Source organism: Nymphalis io, chromosome 14 (assembly GCF_905147045.1).
Source record: "Nymphalis io chromosome 14, ilAglIoxx1.1, whole genome shotgun sequence".
NCBI classification, from domain to species: Eukaryota; Metazoa; Arthropoda; class Insecta; order Lepidoptera; family Nymphalidae; genus Nymphalis; species Nymphalis io.
The window spans coordinates 8518580-8541303 of NC_065901.1; the positions used below are offsets into that span (position 1 = coordinate 8518580).

Consider the following 22724-nt stretch of genomic DNA (forward strand, 5'->3'; position numbering starts at 1 on the left):
ACAATAAATTCTGAATAGTATAATATCTTTAAAAACTTAGTGGAAATTTATTAATTGTAGTTGTATTAAATTATAGAGAGTAGATGGGTAGCCTACCTAGGCAGGTTACAAAATTGGTTTTATATTTCTTATATGTAGTTTTTTATGGCTACACTGGAGTTACTAAATGAGACTAACTGTCAAAATGAATCTATTTTGTGACTTTTGTCTGATTATCGGACGGGCGTATTGATGTGTTAAAGGATAAAAGATTTTATTCAATTAGATTTGCTTTATCTTCTTGTATAATCATTGATTATATTGTAGTATTCAGTTTTTATTGTTAAAAACATACCGTTACTCATTTTAATATTGCTGCATTGATAACATATTAGGTCGAAATCGTTATTTGGTGTCATTTTATTTTGTTTCTATCATAAACACTTAAAGATAACTTAAAACTTTTGTGTTACTGATGTGAATAATGTATGAATCATCTTATTCTAAAAAACAATTATAATTTATTAAGATTTTTTTTGTGATAAGTTATAAAAATGGCTGATCTTATTCGGGCAATGGGAGCGCCGATAGGACCCCCTATAAAGGATAAGTTAGGTTCACCGTCGACGGAATCTGAAGATGGTGGTGCCGATATTGGAGAGTTAGCGGCGGATTTAGAGTTAGATGAAGCTGATGGACCAAGTACTAATGGTATGTCTGTGTTTTAGTTGTGGTTAAAAAATCAAAAAGGGCATTTAGGAATACAATATTTTATTATTTGTAAGAAGATCTTTCTATTTTGAATGTTGTTGCTCAATATACATAAAACAATATTTTACTGTAGGTGAGCGACAAGCAGTGCTAGCACCACCAGAAACTGAATGGTACCATGGCCGTTTGGATAGATACACTTCTGAAGAACGACTATGGGCTGCAGGGAAGCATGGTAGCTACTTGGGTGAGTTATATCTTGGTTTGTTTAACTTTTGTGTTTATAAGTTAATTGAATGGTTTACAGTCTGTTAAAGTTAAGGTGAGCTTGATAAAATATTTTTGAAAATTATATTTACACTAAAATTATAGTAAAAGTCATCAATTTACATTCAGTACAGAAAACTTAAACATACAAAAAAAAATGTTTTTTTATGTTATTATTTACATAATTAACCAACTTAAAAAAATAAGTTGGTTCACAATTTAGTTGTATTTTTGTTTAACATTATGTCATCTCTCATTTATTAACTGATTTGGAATTTTATTTTTTTACTTCTTGTTTGGTCCCATTTTGATTTAAAATAAATACTATCCCTCTGTGTGAAAAAACATGGGATAAAATTTATTATAGGCTCGAATTTAGTGTGAAGTCAGTTTTGTTTATTAAACAGATTATTAATATTGTTAACCATTTATTTATTTATTTATTGAGATAGTTACACCATCAACTTATCACTAAACAATTAAAATTAACAACTTAAACAAATACTCTTAGGAAGTGATATGTCTTTAAAAGTGTAAACAACATTCACCATTATAACAAAAAATAATATAAACCAAACTAACCTTTATAAAAATTTAATAATCCAATCATAACTACTAATACAACAGAATTAAACAAATAAAAAAAAAAAAACAAAACAAACAAAATTATTATGATAATATTAAAAAACAAATTGTAAAACCAAAATAAGTATAGCATTTATATATTGTGAGATTGATTAATAAGATCTTTCTTGCAGAAATGCATGTATACAGTGTGTACAGATGCAAATAGTTATTGTTCCTTCGAAATTATATTTTATGTACAGATAAAAGTATTTTAGTATGAATATAAAAACAGATGAACTGGTAAGTTATATATTTTTTTACACACTTAACATCAACAGTACTAGTATGTATATAACAATGCATGTCACTACTATGATGGTGATTTTGTAATTGTCAAATTGATTTGAAATTTGCAAGTATCATGTATATCATATGACATGTCTAAACAATTTATTGTTTGTCCATTGCCATACAGCGTGGAAATGCGGCCTGCATTATGGGCAGCTTTATGTTTGGTGGGAATCGGGAGGGACTATTTTAAATTTGACTAAAATAATAAAAATTAATAATATGACATAAATATGTAATGTATTAAGTAACTAGAAAATTTATTGTTAATATCTGATCAGACGATGGAGTCTGGAGGCAGATTGTGTAAGTCTGGGTTCTTATAAACTCATTCATTTTATCAAATTGAGCTGATTAATCGTCCATTTCATGATTAATTTCCAATGTTTTTTTTTTTCGACTACTTTAGAAATCTAATTACTCTACAATTTAATTTATAAACATTTGCCATGTCAATTTTAGGTATGATTTAAATTAAGAATAATTTTTCCATTCTAACATGTTTAACAATAGCAGTATTTCCCAGTGTAATCTCTTGGTAAGTGTGTGTAAAAGTATAAAGTACTTACACTTACAAAAAATATTTATTACACTATTGTCATGCAAGTACTTGTTTATTCAAATAAGTGATGACAATGTCTTTGCATGTTCAAAGAACTTTTCATATTTATATTGATTGTATAACAAATAAGAATGCATGGGCCACATTTTTGTATGATTTATGCAATCATTGTTATACTTCTAGCAATCATTAAATTCACAGGCTTATAGAATTAATTTATAAGGAAACTAGCTAGGCACCCCATCTCCTTATGTGGATTGGAAAATTTGTTTGGATAGGTTTTGAGTAAAATCTGTTCTTAGTAAAAGTCTTTTTTCTAAAAGGGATAACTATAATACATTTAAAGTCAATCTGACCTTTAGGTTTGGAGTTCTTGTAATAAATCAATAAGTATGGCGATTCACATATATATTTAGGTAAATTTTATGTGTGCTTGGAATTTTAATAAAACTAAACAAATGTTATGATTTTCATATTTTTAATAAATTTAAATGTATTATTGGTATATTTAATAAGTAATCAAAGCAAGCATTTTCATGTACATAACTTTTATAATAATAATATCCTGGGACATTTTTCACACACGGCCATCTGATCCCAAATTAAGCTTATACAAAGCTTGTGCTATGGAAACCAGACAACTGATATACTACATATACTACTTTTCTTTTGTAAATACATACTTATATAGATAATTACACCCAGAGTCAGGACAAACAGACATGTTCATGCACACAAATGTCTGTCCTGGGTGGGAATCGATCCCACAACCTTCGGCGTGAAAGGCAAGTAGCTACCAACTACGCCAAGCTCGTCAAAATATTATACTAAATAAATTTTACATAACTAAAAGACTTGATGAACATTTAAACATACATTATATGAAATATATATAAATAATTATAGAGGTTTTTACCAATAGTGAAACACTTATTTACATAAAAATTATTAAAATTAAGGACTTAAATAATGTTATTCAAATTACAAATATCTATTATTGATTTAATCTACTTTACTAATAATGACAGCTTGGGTCTGCGACAAGAATGCTAGCAACAAAAGATAATATGCACAATATGTGTTTGAATACATTTAAATGCAAATTTGTTAAGAAGAAAAAATATTTAAAACTTAAAATATAAGTAGCCTATAAAGTAGTAAATATAAGTGGCTGTTTTGCTTGATTACATAATTTTTTAAAGCAAGTTTAAATACACTAATAGAAATAAGAAATACTCACGAGGCTGTGATATTAGATGGTAAATTTATATTTCGATAGATTTTATTTGTTGCAGTGCGTGAAAGTGACCGTAAACCAGGATCGTATGTGTTAAGCTACCTGGGTCGCACAGGGATTAATCATTTCAGGTATATACAATATATTTTCACGTATTATAATATTAATATTACAAATAATGTTTGATTATATGAAATTTTCCTTAAACCTAAATTATATTTAAAAACTTGTAATGTTAAAAATTATTTTTCCAACATGCACATATTACAATTTTTATTGCTAATATGTTTTTTTTTAATAGAATAACAGCAGTGTGTGGTGATTACTATATCGGGGGACGTCAATTCGACTCCTTGACTGAATTAGTAGGCTTTTATAGTCATTGCTCGGACCTCTTAAAGCGGGAGCGTTTGGTCGAACCCGTACCTCCACCTGAACCAGTTAACGACAAAAAAGTAAGTTTACGACGTTGGATTACGTTTAGAAACATCTACATAATAAAAATACATAAAATAAAATATTGTCATAATATTATTCAAGCTATGTCTACTTTGTGTTGTTATAAAGTAGCTTAAACACTAAATCATGCTGGGATCATGTGATTTTTTTTTAAATAATTTTTTTTTTATGTAGCGTGTGGTGGCCATTTTACCGTACACAAAGATGCCCGACACGGACGAGTTGACCTTCCAGAAGGGCGACATATTCTTCGTACATAATGACATGGGCGACGGCTGGTTGTGGGTCACCGCACACAGGTTTGACCTTCAACGCTAATAGACTCGTTATTCTCTATAATATAAACTATAAATATTACTATAACCTTGTCATAGTAAATAATCTATCTAGTAATATATATTAAATTGAAAATTTTTAATATGATATGGTTGTATGTATAGTGTACCAAGCTTTTACATGTGTCTGAAACTTATGTCTCCAATTAAAGTAGTAATCATAGAATAGGTTCTTTGATTTTTGTTTATTCTAAAATCGTAATTTTTATCAATTCGTATTTATTATTTATTAGTGCATAATTCCTTTGAATTCAATGATGAGTGTGAAACGAAGGATGTGGTTAATTATGTTTTAAAATATCGCATAACTCTTATTTTGAAACGGTAAGGAATTTAATGTAACGTTTTTCGTATTGGAATTTCCTGATAATAATATTTCCTGTTGTTTTGAGGTAATAAAATCAAGGTAATTAGATCATGCCTGGCTTAATTGCATAGGTGTATGCTATATTCAATACTATTAATATAAAAAAAATTATGAGACTTTTTTTCGGAATGCATATCTGAAAAATTGGTACATTTTTCTGAAAAATGTACCAACCCGATGTACATAACACTTATAACAGAAAACACATCGCGTTTCAGAGAAACTTTTAGTATATAAAATTATTATATGTGATTTCTCTCGCTCTAAATTTTAGACTATTGACGTGCGTGAATTTCATGTTTTTTATTATTAATATAAAAACATCATAGTCGAATTAGTAATTAAAATTATTGTTTTTTAAATAAATATGGGACTCATAGTACTATAGAACACCATGTATAAATAAGTTATATTTATAAAGTATAATAAATTAATATTACATTATTAGTTCCAATACTTTAACATAATATACTTAAAAGTATATTAAAGTCATTACAGTATGTGCTTAGTCGTGGCTTTTCTCGTATATGGGCATCCTTAATAATTCATGAGGTCGCGGCAGGTCAAGCTGAACTGTCAAGGTACAATGATTACCCTTCACGTTCGAGGTTTATATTAAAACTGGTACAATATTAAAAATATAACAAAACTGTAATGTTAATTAATATATTTATCTTTACATCCTAAGTGAAAGCTGTGTCTTAGTTACGTCTATATAATTACTGGTTTTGAAATTAACTGCCTTTTTAATGTCCTATTGCTGAATGCAAGTTACAAGATCAATATAAGTATTATTTTTAAATCTATCTCTTTGCTCAAGTTTACCGCTATTTCTAACACATAAAAATGGTCATTATATATCCCTAAAACTATTTTTTTTGTCTCATGTATATAAAACAAATTTAACGCAGAGAAAAACGCGAGGTGCAGCTGGTTGAAATAAATAATAATTTAAAAATGTGATGAGTATGATGAAAGAAAAGATAAAAATAAATATTAGCTACGCACTTTCGATACTTTAAGATTTATAGCTTAGCATAAATCTCGAGATATAAAATTTAGTGTAAAATTTCACTATTATAACATTTTATTATTAGCAGTTACGCTTTACTTCGACTCAAATATGATAACATCTTAGTATTGATGTTTTTTCAAACCGACTAAATCCACTATTATGTCAAATTGTGTTTGTCTTTAATTTTGATAATTAGTATTTAATTTGAACAGCAATATAAATCTAATCGAGTTAAAGAGATAAATGTCTAATACCCATCAATCATCGTATTTTTCGATTATTATCTAAAAATCAAAATATACTTTATTTACAACCACTTTTATATCGTAATTTTACAGAATTATATTATGTATGAAGCTACCGCTTTGTTTATACATAAAAAAAATATTTGACAGAACGGGTGAGCAAGGAATGATCTTCAGAGAGTTAGTCGAGGACCTGGATCCGTCTATTGACCCGAACACCGTCTTCTCTTGGTTCCACCCGAACTGCACCAAGAGTGAGGCAGTCGATATGCTCGTGAAAGCAGGACCCGGCAGTTTTCTCGTTAGGTATGTTTGCAGAATATGTTATATTAAAAGCATATAAAATGTTTATTATGTTATTCCCAAATTTTGTAATCGTGACGTAAGCCGGAAAAAAATATAAAAATGTTTTAGTTAAAAAAAAATATGCATCAGTTTATTTTGTATTTAATTCCAACAAAACAATTTTGTTCATAATTTTAACTATTGATAAAGTTTTATACAATTCATATCATGATACGTCATATAACTATATAATATAAAAAATGGTCAACGATAATAATTTGAAATATTTTCGTATTTAAAAAATTAAACAAATTTAAAATGATTTTTTTCATAGCATATCCTCCTATTTTACAGACCCTCGGACAATTCTCCCGGAGATTATTCCTTGTTCTTCCATATCAACAATCAGATCCAAAGGTTCCGAATTGAGAAGAAGGGCGTTAGGTATCTGATGGGTGGAAGGACGTTCGAATGTCTGGATGCCGTCATTAATAGATACAGGAAGGAGCAAATCGTGGAAGGTCATACTCTAGGGCAGCCTGTAAGTAACATAATATTTTTATAATTGTTGTATTCAAATTTACCGAATGGATAGAATATATGTGGATCTTAACCGAATATCGCTGGTTTAAATTCAAGTAATGACGAAAGCTTATCCTGGTGGTAGAGCTTTGTGCAAGCTCGTCTGGGTAGGTACCACCCACTCATCAGATATTCTACCGCAAAACAGCAGTACTTGGTATTGTTGTGTTCCGGTTTGAAGGGTGAGTGAGCCAGTGTATTTACAGGCACAATGGACATAACATCTTAGTTCCCAAGGTTGGTGGCGCATTGGTGATGTAAGCGATGGTTAACATTTCTTACAATGCCAATGTCGATGGGCGTAGGTGACCACTTACCATCAGGTGGCCCATATGCTTGGCCCCCTTCTTATTCTATATATAAAAAAAGCTTAATTTGTGTGTAATACATCTCGTGCTCGGCGAAGAGAGAAAACACCGCGAGACCTTAATGTGAAATTCTGTCACTTGTGTATGTACCAACATGACGTAGACCAGCAGTGCTATTGTGAAATGTTGACAACCGACTTACGATGATATGCAATTTTGATGCGTTTACTCATGAAATATTATTACTATTGTGGCCAATGTCGCATATCACTTTCTGACATTTCGCGACCGTTTCCTGCGGTGTGCTTGGAAATGCAAGCATTGTATTGACCGCAGTCAGATGCTTTGCTTTACTAAATGCTACATGTCTTCTCGTGTGTTTATCCGAATGTATAATATATCTAAAAATACCGTTCAAAAATGTAAACTATTTGCTTACAAAAAACGTTCAAATTAATCTGATATTTATTTTGGTGAAGATTAACACTGTATGACAAAACATTTAACTTGAGCTGTTGTTAATTATTTTAAATTTCTAAACATCCGTAACCGTAACAGCCTGTGAGTGTCCCACTGCTGGGCTAAAGGCCTCCTCTCCTCTTTTTGAGGAGAAGGTTTGGAGCTTATTCCACCACGCTGCTCCAATGCGGGTTGGTGGAAGTTTTTAAACATAATAATGGTTAATTATTTTTTAAATATATTCGCTATCATGGATTTTACTATAGATAGTTTGATGATCAACACGTCGTACATACTAAGTTTTGGTGTAGCTGTTATAGTTTTGGTTTTGTATGTCTAAAAATATATATACTATATAAATATACTAGATAGCAGAGAATGAGAGGCATTCGTCAACATTAAAAAAACTAGTACTGTAAGTCTTTTAATTTATATAATTTACAGTTGATCGCCGAAGGTCATCAAATAGAGCCGCAACAAAATGCAACTGGCGCTGCCGCTGAGAAAATATACGCGACGCTCAGGGAATGCAGGGATCAGATAGGCCTCAAAAAGATGAAAGGCATCAAACATCAGGGCTACCTGCACAAGAAGTCAGACAAGGGAGCTAAGAAGTGGAAGGCCCTTTACTTCGTTCTTTTGCAAGAAGGGACCGATACACATCTCTACTTCTACGATTCACCGAAACGAACCAAACCTAAGGGGTTAATCGATCTGTCTTGTGCGTATCTGTATCAGGTAATTAGGACATGTTAAAATTTACGAATTCGTTAAAAAGTAACAAATATTAAAAATTTACACGAGACGCACGGCGTTGCGTGTGATAGCAACTTTATCGCACGCAACGCCGTACACGTTGATTATAATCCGTTAGAAACGGTAATTATCATTAAAAATAAATTTGCTTGCGAGTGTTCGAGTTTCAAAATCATAATAAATTGTTTTCAAAAAATATTCATAAAGAATGTGAAGCATGCACGCCCTCCCGTCGGCAGGTGCACGAGTCGCTGTGGGAGCGCGAGTTCTGCTTCCAGCTGGTGGAGCGCGCGCTGCCGTGCCTGTCCACGCACACGTTCCTGGCGGCCGCCGCCGCGCACGAGCTGCGCGCCTGGCTCGACGCCCTGCGCCCGCTGTGCGTGCCGCAGCAGGCGCGCCACCACTGCAAGGTCAGAGAGAGAAACGGCCCTCGAATCTCTCATATTGATGACATGCTTTTAATGTAGCATTTGAACGTTGATTCGACCTGACCGTCGCGAGCGGTGCGCAGGTGGCGCGCGTGGTGTGGCTGCGCGCGCTGCGCGTGCGCTGCGTGACGGCGCACCGGCTGCCCGCGCGCCTGGCGCCGCGCCCGCACCTGCGGCTCGCGCTGGGCGCGGCGCCCGTGGCGCGCACGCGCGCGCGGCCCTCGCCCGACCCGCACTGGGACGACGAGTTCGTCTTCGAGTGAGTACCCCGACCGGCTTCCGTTCACTTTTGTCGTTGCGAAACGTTTATTCCATATTTAATTTAACTGACAATATATATCTATCGTACCGACAAAAAATAACACCTTTTTGAACTTTGGGGAAAAGGAATCGATTCAAAATTTTACATTATTCAATCTAATTATTAAACTGCATTTGTAATATATTATTTGTTATTTTGCACATATAACATTTTACGCCCTAAAAAGTGTAATACATCAAGCTATTTATCGGCCGTTCTTTAACTTAAAGTAGTAGATACTATAATATTTTAATTTTGCTTGTTTAAAGTGACGTGCCGCCAGATGTAACATCCTTTACGATTACGGTGCATAATACCGGAAAGAGAGGGAAAGAATCTGAAGTGAGTAAAATTACGATATTTGGTTTATATTAATACAAACACTATTTCTTATTTCGAATCTATGTAGTAACAGTCTGTTAATGTCCCACTGCTGGGCTGCCTCCTCTCTTTTTGTCTTCGAGAAGGTTTGGAGCTAATTCCGCCACGCTGCTCCAATGCAACCCGCATTGGTAGAAACACATGTGGCAGATTTTCAATGAAATTAGAGACATACAGATTTCGTTACGATGTTTTCTTTCAACGTCAAGCAAATGAATTATAAATGTGTGCATCTTAATACAATTGGCACATTTTATTTTTACATTTTATTTAGCATTTTTATGAATGTAGGATTTTTTTTTGTGTAAATACAGATTTAGCATTAATGCATAATATTACATTATTACATACGACTGAGATGTTCTTCATAAATATTAATATATAAATTGAACTTGTTTAACTTTAATTAGGTTGCGGAATTAACGATAGAATTAGCAAACTTGGCTAATGGTGAAGAGATTGAAGAATGGTATCCACTCGCAGGCATGACTCCTATTGGAGAGTGGGGTTCGTTAAGACTTCGAATAAGGTAAATATTTGTAATAAAAAAATCATTGGTAACCAATCGTTTCTGAGTTACGCGTAACGCATTAAAGTCGATTATTTATGTTTTCACTTAAAATATGTATATTGTGCAACTCCTAAGCTTACGAAATGTTAATTGCGACGCTTTTGAATTACACCGTGCACAAAAAAATATTGTGAACATATTTAAATGAAATAGTAGAAGTAAAACAGACAATTGTAAAGTACGTTAACTAACATCGTTTAGCGGGTGATTAGTTAAACAATGTTGTGTCTTCTTCTTTCAAATGTTAAATCAATAATAACAGAAAGAGTGAAATCAGTTTTTAACTAAGCTACGTTTATAAGTAAGGTCGAATATGTTATTTTTACAGATATATGCAAGAGTTGGTGATGCCGCGCGAGGAATACAACCCGCTCCGTCAATTACTTCTGGAACCAGGTTTACCAGCAGTGAAGGCCCTGGCTGATCTATGCCGCACTGATAGGCAACCTCTAGCGACATGTAAGTAGTAGTAGTATTTACTGGTGGTAGATCTTCGTGCAAGCTCGTCTGGGTAGGTACCACCCACTCATCAGATGTTCTACCGCAAAACAAGCAGTACTTGGTATTGTTGTGTTCCGGTTTGAAGGGTGAGTGAGCCAGTGTAATTACAGGCACAAGGGACATAACATCTTAGTTCGCAAGGTTGGTGGCGCATTGGTGATGTAAGCGATGGTTAACATTCCTTACAATGCCATTGTCTATAGGCGTCGGTGACCACGTCGGTCGGTTGGCGTTTTTTTAAACCATCGTTTATTAGTATCAAATATAAAGTACAGCTTCCTTGCGATCGAAGTGACGAATGAAGGTCGCATGTCGATGGCGATGCGTGAGTGCGAGTGTGCGCGGTGTCCGCAGCCGTGCTGCACGCGTTCTCGGAGTGCGGGCGCGGCGCGGAGCTGGCGCGCGAGCTGGCCACGGCCGAGGTGGCGCGCGAGCCCGACCACCGCGCCCTGCTGCGCGCCGCCTCGCTCGCCACCGCCGTGCTCGACGAGTTCATGCACGCGCTCTGCAAGCCCTTCCTGCAGGTGCGCCCTGTCACATGACCACTAGTCTATTACTCTTGTGTGTAGGGTAACGTTGGCCACTCATCGACGGGTGGCTTATAACATTTGCCCGTTTCGCTCATATTACGAATTTAAAAAAACCATTGAAAAATTATTTTTGCTTAATAAATAATTTAATTTTTTACACTGACAGTCCCACTGTAAATTGCTCAAGTATTCATTTATCGTTAGACGGATTCGTCACGAATACGCTCCGCTCGACTAAACTATCATCCCACCCACAAATTATACCACATTTCTGGTATATTTGATGTTGATGCCAGTGTATTTGGGGAATCGTATTATGTATCTCAGTATAAACTATAAATAGATAAAATTTACATTTTATTGTTCTTCCTAGGCAGCTATAGCGGAAACAGTGCAAAAACTAATCGACGCGAAACAGTCAGCCGAGTTGAACCCAACGAAAATGGATTCGCCCGACGATGCTTGTAATAACGCAGAATTCCTACTTATGATTCTGGATCAGGTACCGATCAAAACAATAACATAAAATGTTAAACGATTTTTTTTTTGATAATTCTTGTAATATGTTTTTATGTCCACAGATAACACTGTCTATATTTACGTCTCCGGAAGCGTGTCCACGGCCAGTTCGTTACTTGTGCGGTTGCCTGCAACGATCCGCTGTCACCAAGTGGCCCAATGAAAGATTTGTTCGCACCAGAGTTGTATCAGGTTAGATTCGTAAATAATTTATGATCAAGTCAAAAAACTACGAGTTAACTTAGCCGACGCAGGACGTTGAGAAAACTTAATTTGATAAACCTAGCAATACAGAGAGAGTCACACATACTTATGACTAATTAAAATTAACAATTATAAGTCATTATATATAGTAGGCCAAGTTCAATCTATGTTTATGCTGACATATTTTATCAGCAATGCGCTCATAATATAATAACCTCTCGCCCGGCCAGCGTTCATCTTCCTGCGCCTGATCTGCCCGGCGCTGGTGGAGCCGCGCGCGTGGGGGCTGGTGTCGGCCGCGCCGCCGCCGCACGCGCAGCGCTCGCTGCTGATGGTCGCCAAGTGTCTGCAGAACCTCGCCAATCTCATTGAGTTCGGAGCTAAGGTAATATATACAGTAAACGATTGTTACGCTCCTCTATATTATCTATATTCTACATTAGCTTCTGTATTTTATCCAATTCTAATGCTGTGTTTTTTATGCACATCAATGACACAATCACCTTTCGAACGATATTACTTTCGAGAATTATGTAAATATAATTTTATTAATATTAACAAATATTATTTAACAATAATAAAATATTTCTTTTAGGAACCATATATGGAAGTTGTGAATCCATTTATTTTGAAGAACAAGGAACGAATGGTCGTATTCTTAGACCAACTGAGTTCAGTGCAAGATCCTGGTAACGCTCCGTCGAACTCCAATAACAACTTTGATATTGGTATGATATAATAATAATAATAACGATATATTGACATCATCATTATATCACTATGATAAATATTATTTCTGTTATTTTCAGCTAAAGAGTTAGCAACCATCCACCATATTTGCGTCTCACATTTAACGGAGCTCCAAAACTTGTCTAAGACCCAGCCAGCAATCAGGAAGTTGGTGACGGTGACTGAAATGCTTACCAAGCATAAGCATAAGTATCTCGAAATGATCAGATAGGATACAACTTCAAAAAAAACAGGTACAGTAATTAAATATATATGTGTATATAGTAACACTTTAAATCGAATTGATACTTGATATTTTTAACAATACGTAGGTAACATATATAAAACCTTATAACTTCGATCTCTTTGTAAATAATCGATACAAGAGAACACATTGATTATTGTTATTGCTTGATTATTATTTGCTACAAAAAAAAAAAAACAATACAATTGTAATGAAAATAATTTTGTGTATTTTTGAACATTCATCATATTAATGCAAATTATGCTTGTTAAGGTTATATTTGTTATATTTGACAAAAACTTACGTCATTACATCATATACCTTATGTCATTTTCTGTACACCCAACAATGTGTATGCAAAAATTCATGATGATTTCGCATTTATAATATTAGTAAGGAATTTTATTATAATATTTTAATATTCGTTTTGTAAGTGTACTTTATATAAATAACATTTCAAAGCAAGTTTTAAATTTGTTTCAGGGTAAAACACTAATGGGACAGCGATAGCATTAGGCGATTCTCCGCGCAGGACTGAATCTTAGTCGTACATGTGTAGTCATCCTTAGCTTTAGCTTTATCTTAGTTTATTCATACGAATACACAGAACATCGTAGCTTTCTCGTGCCAAACGTGTATTCGTCCTTTACTATTTTAAATATTATTTCGTGTATGAAAAACATTTATTTTATTGCCTATTTTGGAGTATATGAGGCGCAAATGGACAAAATAGCTCTCTAGTATTTAGGTCGTATTTATTCTTAGCGATTATTTTATTCGTTTAAATATTATTTTTAACTGAGAATAATTTTAATAATATTATGTCACCGAAACATAATTATAAAAACAAAGAACAGCTGATATATTTCTTTATATATTACATTAAGTTATATTGAGCATCTCAATATTTTATTATTTTCTCCATGTAATCAAACTCTTATAGTATTCACATAGTCTAGGTTCCAGAGGAGGCCAATAACAAAAATACATTAAAACTGAGTAGAAATAACACAATATTAATAAACGTAAACGGTAATTTTGCTACATTTTTGTACAAGGTCCCTTTTATACCAATTACCTCGCTTTGATGTGAGTGGATACGTCAAGTCTCGACTTTTAAGTGTAGGAGTAATATACTTGTTACATCACATAAGTATTACTGTAGATTTATATATTTTACTATTTTCATGCTCTTAATCGTAATTTAAGTAAATATATGTAGATGTAAGATTATTCGACCGTCGATTGAGTGACACCAAAAATGTTTTAGAATGAAGAATTGAATGTGATAGATCTTTGTCTGAGTAGATATTAGAAAAACGTGTATGCGAGTCCCTTTTTTATTTCTTGTATGATACCAGCACATTTTACAATTTATTCTGTGATAAAAAAGGTCTTGAAATGTAACTTTTTTTTAATATATATATTTTTTTTATTATTACGTACATTCTTACAATCGCATTTATGAAAAGTTTTTCGTGCCTTGTCGCGTGGTTTTTGTTCTTAAAATGTTACGACTGTTGTATTTTTCGTGCTCAAGTAAGAAATTAATATAGTGCCATATTTAATACATAGCCTGCCCTTTTGGCTTGCTTTGTTCTTCACAGCTTTCATTTGCATATTTTATATATCACTTAAGCTTGTAAATGTTTAATTAATATTTATGCGCACTTAATCTTATTGCATTTAATGTTTCGTTATTAATTACAATTTTAAACTTTTACTAATTAAAACCTACTTTAAGGAAATTAACACATTCACTCGAAGATATTTGATGGGTAACACAAACGAAACATTACCCACATTAGGTGTAGCAATTGACTGGAATTATTAAATCAATTGAATCTTGTCTATTCATATATTAGTATGTCTTATCTCGCAATAATTTGTCGTTAAATCCCGTAGTTGATTTAACCAAAGGTTTATTGAATACAAGTAATATTTTTTATTAAATATATTATTTTATTAAATACAAGTAATCATTTTTATTAATATATTTAGATTTGTTGTTGTTTTTTACACGACTGCCTAAAAAAAGAGTGTCATTTTTTGATGTATGTATAGGAGTCTCTTTATTTCATCATAGCTTTTAAATGCCTGAACACATTGGATGTATGGGGTATCGTAAGAATCCTTGCATCATCACGAGTGACACTGGTTATTATTTAATTCATTGTTTGATTCAGTCGTGTATTTTAATTTCTTACGTAAAAAAATATATGTTTATTTACAATATTTTTACGCCGCAGTACAGTATCATTACAATTTTTATTTTACTGTAAATATACGTACTCTTCCAAGTACATTCGTGAACACTGCGGACTAATTTGTATTGTATTACTTTGTCATTAAGTATTAACCGGCTTATCCTAAATGTTATTAGGTTTGTCCTCCGTCTATCTTACTCGTTGGTATAAATTAACATAATGCTATCTTTATCCTATCATTAGTTGTGTGTTACAGTATATTAATATAGTTATTATAGTTTTTGATAAACAATTTTAGAATTGTAATGAGCAAGTAGTGAAAAAAAATAACCCATTATAGTTATTAACACATTTGGTTGAGTATTTTTGATTTTCTTGATTTACAATTTATAAAGTCATAAATTAGTCATCATGATTAAAAAGTAATTCAATTGTTTACTAAAATATAAATTTATTTATAAATTTCCATTATTTCTTGATTTTTTTTTATTTCATTAGTGGGATTTTAAAAATTTGAGTTTTTTTTATAAATTGTTTGTATTATCCTATTTCATTTTTATTATTAATTAATGAAGCAATAATAACTAACAATTCGAAGTCATGTATTTTCTAAGTGATAAATATTAAACTAAAAATATTAACACCAGTCAATTTATTATTAGATAATTATTAATTGAACATTTTTTTTACAGACTAACTGTAATTACACAATTGTTTTATACTTGAAACTGAAATGATGTATGTGCTCTTGATATTTGATAAATATTGCCATGCATGTCAGCTTAATGGTTGGATATCATTTAATCTAATTGATTTAAACTTGCCTATGTACTCTGAATAACTGATAAATGGCCACAACTAATATTACCTAATAAATATAACAAGTCCGTCTTTGGCAACGCAATTTATTGAGGCTAGTCTCATATCCAGAACAAATTTTGTCATTTACACATTTATAGAGTAATTTGTTACTTTATACCGAAACCTTCATACGTGTAATAATATGACTCAATGCATCGAAGTTAATTACATATTTTTTTAGCAATAGCTTGTAGTTGTATGTGTGTCGCTGTATTTAACTATGTTAGCTATTATAGAGGACTATGTCTAGACTGATTTATGCTCTAATTTATAGATATGTTAGAGTTTTAATATGCACTAGGTTTTCAAGACAACTGTAATGATAATATAACAATATGATTAAACAGCTCAGAATAAGAATATTTGTACTTCAATTACAAAATAATAATATTATTTAAAATTGTCTATTCACTCTTTTTTTTTTGTGAAACATTTTATAACCTTGTGTCATACAATTGTATATCTTTAATCAAAATTGGTTACTACAATAATATATTCATAAAAATGAATGTACAAATTTGCTGCATTGCTGAGAAATGTTTTTCTTAGAAAATTCAAAAACTCCATCAATCATAATCGACACTTGTTAACATCAGCATGTAAGACTGTTGCTTTATTGATAAACAAGTTATTTTTATTTAAAAAAATATTTCCGTGTTGATTTCAAAATGTAGCATTGATTACTGTTAGATTTTGTGACTGTTTTATAATCTCTTTATATTATACTAGTATGTACTGTTTTTCATTAAATTTTTATCTGTGCTAGAAATGATTCATATAATAAAAGAAATATAAAATAAACAAAAAGTTTTATTTATTCATCATAGTATATTAAATTATCCTGTTTTATTTGGTGTCTTAGATACTCATGATCTAGTATTTATGTTAGAAAAAGTATTGTGAAAGCCATTATAACACAACAAGTGGCCACATAGGGAGATTTACGTTCACCAATTCGTGCACATTTCCAGAAGGTTCCAAAAAGCCTGAAACAATATCATGATATCATTTTATTTAAAGATTTATGCTAATTGAAAAAGCTTCATTTTATTTAATTATGCAACATATTATGTTAGGACCAAGTTCCTACTTAAAAAATATAATTATTAAATATTGAAAATTTTTAATGTCTGTACTTGTATTCTTAATTATAGAAACTTTATATTTTTATCAACAGTTGTTCCAATAACCTTTGTACAAATAATTTTAAAAATATATAATAGGAAAAATTACTTACCCAGTTTTATTCCTGTCTATGATACTAGGAAAGAAGGATCTCAAGTAGGCACAAGTGCATATTAAGAGTAATATTACTGATAGTAAACTTTGAAAGTTGAATATTGCACTCTGTAACAATAAATTACGTTATTGTCCATCTTGTCTGTACAAAAATGTATAATAAAATTTTACGTACCATGTTAACTTGATATAAATATTATAGTATCAAAATGTTTTAATGTACTTCTTAAATTACTGAGAATTACTATAGTAAAATATTTAAAAATTATACTCAATTCCTTGTTAAGTTAGTCATTCAGAAAAAACAAAATCAGAAATAGGGTTTTAGATATTTATTAATATTAATAAATATTCAATTCTCAATAAGGAATACCTATGACAACTTTTGACACAAACATGAATTGTTATTGACATTGACATCTTATAACGGATACGTTTGACGACATACGTAGACAATAATGATTGCAGAATCAGAAAACTATTATGTTCAGAGAATTGAGAATAGTGATAAGATTAGTGTTTCTACTTTCTTTTCTCTTTAAGTTACAATTGAACGTCATATTGTATATTAACGAACATTATTAATATACAATATCTAAATAACACAATTTTTGTTTTAGATAAAATTACACCAAATTATAAAATTTCACAAAAAGACACAAATTCATTTTCATTATTATATTGCACAATGTTTTTTAAATCCTACAATATAGAATTGGAAACTTAACCAAGAATTAACTAGCAAAGGACTAAGTAAAGAATAAATAAATTGTTACCTATGCTCCTGTTTTCGCAATGCGAACTTCGCAGAAGACTCATCATTAGTCTATAAATGTTTATGGAATGTATAAAAAAATAATAAACATACGAAAGTCAAGTGAAAATGGGTTAGGATATATTTTTAAGCATCTCTTAAATCTTTACTAATAATTAAGGTTATCATTATTTTAGTAGTAGTTCTTAAAAGACAAGCTACACAATGGAAGACGATAAGTTTGCTTTAGTGGAGAAAATAATAAAAGACGTACACAATGTTTTGGCCAAAATTGCTGATTTGTAAGTAAACATTTGGCAAATTTTCAGCTTCTTTGTTTATACTTGAGTTAAAAAATGTTAAAACGCCATATTTTCAGGTATGCCTTTGATGTGGTTCCTATGGATATAAATTTTCAAAATAAATCTCCTGTCCTACATTTGGAAAACTGCTTAGGCTTAGAGTCTTGGTGTGTTAAGCATGTTTATATGTATTGTTATTCGGAACTTATGGATAAATATAGTTCTAAGTCAAAACGCAAGTCTAAGAAGATCTCAAATATAGATTCTGATCGCTTGATCAGGTTGCTGAATGTGACAATTTTACTTAATCCAGAAATCAATTCTTTATGGAACAAAAGACGTGATTTGGTGCTTGGACTCTTGTTAGATAAGACTAGCGAATTGCATTTTATAAGGCTTGTTTTGTCAAGAAAACCTAAGTGTAATGAAGCATTTGTATATCGAAGATGGCTTCTGGAATCAATTTTTCAGGGTATGTATCATTACAAAAATTAATACAAAATATAATTGTTTATCTTTTGTTCTCTTTCTTCTTATCTAGGATGTCATAGGCTATATGTTTTAGAAATATTCAATCTAACAATTATTATAATATGTTTTTATTTCAGATGAGAACTATGAAAGGAATAGCATTGAACATATAATTAACGATGAATTAATTATTTGTGATTTAGCTTCAGATAAGAGTCCAAATAACTATCATAGTTGGAATCATCGGATGTGGTTGTTAAATAAACTAAAAACAATCTCAACATATTATGATCCCAATGCTCTTTACATTAAAGAATACAATTCTTCAGAAAAATGGACATCAAAACATGTATCAGACTTCAGCTGCTTTCACTATCATCAATATTGTATTAAAAATCTGTATAATCTTTGTAACAACTCTTGGAAAAGTCTTGAAAAAACTTTAAATATTAATTTAAGAAAGAATCTTGTTAGAGTTCTGGCATCAAACTTTCCAAAGGATGTAACGATTCAAGCTTCAGAGGAAAATTTACTTGGCTACTCAGAGGAAAATCTGATGAACCTCCTTCTTTCTTATTCAAATAAAATTTGTAACTGTAATGTGAATTATGTGCAGATGTGTAAAAAAATCGAAATATTATTTCATGCATTGGTATTGAATAATGAGTTGATACATTTTTATAAATATCACGAGACTCTCTGGTATCACAGAAGATTCATTTTGCATGAAATTATTGTGATAATGTATGACCATTTTGGTCTTGTCAGACATAATGGTGCACTAGTAAAGAAAAATTGCAAAATTTGCAACTTTGATGATATAAGGCAAAAGCAAGCTAAAATTGGAAGGTACGATACAAACCATATTTACTCGAGTGTATTGTTTAAAGTAATTCTCTCACATGAAAAGCAATTTATTGAAGAAAGACGAAAAGATGGGGACGCCAATGCAGATAGACATGAGAAATATTTAAAGTTTGTTGAAGGTTTTAACAATGTCATGTAAAATGCATTTGTGAGTGTTTTGATATAATACTGCAGTAGCAATCATTTTGACGTATTTAATAGTTCCATAATACAAAAAAATATTTACCATTTTTCCAATTTTCTATTATAAAAAGATTATATTATAGTCATGTAAGAAAAATATACTTAATATTTGAGTCTAATATATAGTCACATTTTAGTTTTTTAATTTTAAGTGTATAGAAAAGACAGACTTGGAAAGCAATGAATGATAGATGAAGAGATATCACATTATGTGTTAGAATCCTGCTGGGTATGATAATTGTGTTATTTAATTACAAAAAGTAATTTGTATTAAATTTTATTGCTGTAATATAGTTGTGTATGTTCTTATGTTTTAATGGGTGTATTTTATTTAAAATAATAGACATTTCTAGAAATTCAATATCTGTTTTATTCTAATCTATTTTAATATCATAATAATTGACTACAATGTAACAGGAATGTTGATTAAATCTGTAACAGCCTGTGAATGTCCCACTTCTGGGCTAAAGGCCTCCTCTCCCTTTTTAAGGAGAAGGTTTGAAGTTTATTCCACTACGCTGCTCCAGTGAGGGTTGGTGGAATACACATGTGACAGAATTTCAGTAAAATTATACACTATAGGTTTCCTCACGATGTTTTCCTTCACCGTAAAGCATGAGATGAATTATAATCTATATAAGGTGGATTACCAGGGTGGCGGCGAAAATGACGATACGTTATATAAGAAAACACTTGTAATGCTCGTTACAACGGTTACAATACCAATGCCCGATATGTTTAAACTGGCGGTATTTATACAAAAACATCTTGACCTAATTTAATACTAAATTTACAAACTTAAAAGATAATATTAAACATTGTTTATCTTAATTATTCTAATGATTATTTACGGACAAATATTATTTAATAATACAGGATTATGTAACATTAAAGATTAATATATTACACCGGAAGTTGATAAGCAGCAGATAACCTAGCCAGATCAGTAAAATAAGATTCTAGTAGCTTAATCCTTACATTATACATAATAAAACAAAATTATTATAGCATTGATTAATCGACATAATTTGAGAAAATATAAATAAACAATAAGCACTATTTATTAATTGCGCCGGAAGCTGACAAGCAGAAGGCGCCATTAATAAATAGAATAATATATAATAAAATGTTCCAAGTATAAACAAATATGAATCAACTATTTATTTGAATATGAAATTACTAATTAAATTGTTAAACAGAAGTTTTAATCTATACTTATAAATAATCATCAAGATGTACCCGAACTAGCCGTATATGTAGGACCGGAAGTATTAATTGATAACAAATCACAAATTAAGCACATGAAAATTTAGTAGTTGCCCGGGTTTGAAGCCACGATTATCGGTTAAGATTCACGCGTTCTTACCACTGGGCCTAATTATTCGTAAGTAATAAAATATAATAATAGTATACCTTTGTATGCCCAGATATAATAAAAAAAAATGCTTTGCTATTGGGCTAATCTAATCTTGTCCTCGTCAATCTATATTTAAAAATTGATTTCGACCCTTTTTTATTTTCAGTAGACTGTAAAATCGTTTATCCGGTTATCATAAAAAATTGTGTTTGTTGTATTTTTTCATAAAGAAGATTTTTACTATTCCCTTTGTTGTAACTCGATCCTAGATGGCGCTGCTGCACATCGACTTCTATAGTGTTCCATTGGTTGTTTATAAAAACTTCTATATATAAACAGGCAGGACAATGTCTTTTAAATATTTTAAATATATATATTTTGAAATAATAAGGCGGACGGGCAGATGGCTCACCTGATGGTAAGTGACCACCATTACTAAATACTAACCATTACTAACTATTTATTTATATAATTTATTATATTTCCAATGCGCCACCCACCTTGGGAACTAAGATGTTATGTCCCTTGTGTTACACTTGCTTACTAACCATTCAAACCGGAACACAATACTAAGTGTTACTGTTTGGCGGTTGAAAATCTGATGAGTAGGTAGCAACTACTACTCAGACGGGCTTGCACAAGGCCCTACCACCAAGTAGGCGGTGACAGTCTATATAATATATAAAATTAAATAACTCAAACCAAAAATATCAAACAGTCTAATATAACAAATTTTGCCATAAGGAAATTGAGTCTAGCAATTACATAAGGAATAAAAGTATATTTCGTTATAAACTTTGTATATTCATATAGTGAGGTTTGCATACATATATACAGATTATATTCACTTTGAACTAATCTTTTTTTATTCAGTATCGTAGTAAGTATTATATGATCTGTGGTAGTACTTTGAGACATTGCGTATCATATCTTATGCATCTAAAGTCGTGTTCTATCGTGTTCTATCTTGTATATTGCATATCAATCGATACATAATTACTTATATGATATTTTATGATTTGTTAGCCCTTATAACCAATGACTAATTATATATTTTGCTGATCTATTTAATCTTACTTTCTTAATATAATCTTCAATCTCACGACACAGGAGCTAATCATTATGGTCTCATTTTAGAAATAATTTTAATTTTTGATAATAAAAAGATATAACAAAGTATATCAAAATAAATAATGCTAATAATTTTAGCTAACGTTCTTTGTTCTTGTTATCTATTTGTTTTTGCTAAGAAATATTAAACGTTCTCCTGGACAACAATAAGTACTTATTTATTATTTCAACAGAGGTACAGAATTATGTTAAGTTATCATTCCAGAAAAAAGAACTAAATTCGATTGTAATCGCTACTTGGAGAGTTTAAAAACCAAACAAAAAAATAAATCAAACTTTAAGAAGCTATTTTTGACGATATATTAGTAAGTAATCATAGTAAATCATAAATAAATAAGAAAGTTTGTTCTACTATCATATTTCAGAATATATATTTTTTTAAATAATACTTATATGCATACGCATTACGCAGTTTTAGGACAGTCGAGTACGTTCAATATGGGTCAGGAGGCTCGCACATTG

At 31.3% G+C, this 22724-nt stretch overlaps 3 protein-coding genes across 3 annotated transcripts; 2 read left to right on the top strand and 1 right to left on the bottom strand.

The window, feature by feature from the left end:
* Positions 1-223: 223 nt before the first annotated feature.
* On the top strand, positions 224-15419 carry LOC126773203 (ras GTPase-activating protein 1). Its single transcript, XM_050493939.1, has 20 exons — positions 224-690; positions 824-937; positions 3730-3802; positions 3973-4126; positions 4305-4429; positions 6243-6398; positions 6732-6918; positions 8171-8464; positions 8722-8892; positions 8994-9169; positions 9481-9553; positions 10003-10121; positions 10492-10622; positions 11019-11188; positions 11568-11696; positions 11776-11905; positions 12148-12302; positions 12513-12645; positions 12727-12900; positions 13374-15419. Exons 1-19 carry the CDS (start codon positions 534-536, stop codon positions 12876-12878), a joined length of 2799 nt encoding a protein of 932 aa, XP_050349896.1. The 5' UTR covers positions 224-533; the 3' UTR covers positions 12879-12900; positions 13374-15419.
* Positions 15420-16750: 1331 nt separating this feature from the next.
* Positions 16751-17583, bottom strand: LOC126773312 (protein kish-A). The gene is made up of 3 exons (XM_050494144.1): positions 17373-17583; positions 17196-17305; positions 16751-16944 (listed from the first exon to the last, which is right to left on the bottom strand). The coding sequence occupies exons 1-3, from the start codon at positions 17373-17375 to the stop codon at positions 16839-16841; spliced, it is 219 nt and encodes a 72-aa protein (XP_050350101.1). The 5' UTR covers positions 17376-17583; the 3' UTR covers positions 16751-16838.
* Positions 17584-18017: 434 nt separating this feature from the next.
* On the top strand, positions 18018-20129 carry LOC126773253 (protein prenyltransferase alpha subunit repeat-containing protein 1). The gene is made up of 3 exons (XM_050494062.1): positions 18018-18253; positions 18331-18725; positions 18862-20129. Exons 1-3 carry the CDS (start codon positions 18177-18179, stop codon positions 19728-19730), a joined length of 1341 nt encoding a protein of 446 aa, XP_050350019.1. The 5' UTR covers positions 18018-18176; the 3' UTR covers positions 19731-20129.
* Positions 20130-22724: the final 2595 nt, after the last annotated feature.

Coding starts and splice junctions, on each gene's coding strand:
- LOC126773203 (XM_050493939.1), top strand. CDS start 534: ATGGCTGATCTTATTCGGGCAATGGGAGCGCCGATAGGACCCCCTATA. Junction 4,127..4,304: donor AACCAGTTAACGACAAAAAA/GTAAGTTTACGA, acceptor TTTTTTATGTAG/CGTGTGGTGGCCATTTTACC. Junction 11,189..11,567: donor TCTGCAAGCCCTTCCTGCAG/GTGCGCCCTGTC, acceptor TGTTCTTCCTAG/GCAGCTATAGCGGAAACAGT.
- LOC126773312 (XM_050494144.1), bottom strand. Junction 16,945..17,195: donor ATAGACAGGAATAAAACTGG/GTAAGTAATTTT, acceptor ATATTGTTTCAG/GCTTTTTGGAACCTTCTGGA.
- LOC126773253 (XM_050494062.1), top strand. CDS start 18,177: ATGGAAGACGATAAGTTTGCTTTAGTGGAGAAAATAATAAAAGACGTA. Junction 18,254..18,330: donor TTGGCCAAAATTGCTGATTT/GTAAGTAAACAT, acceptor CCATATTTTCAG/GTATGCCTTTGATGTGGTTC. Junction 18,726..18,861: donor TCTGGAATCAATTTTTCAGG/GTATGTATCATT, acceptor TTTTTATTTCAG/ATGAGAACTATGAAAGGAAT.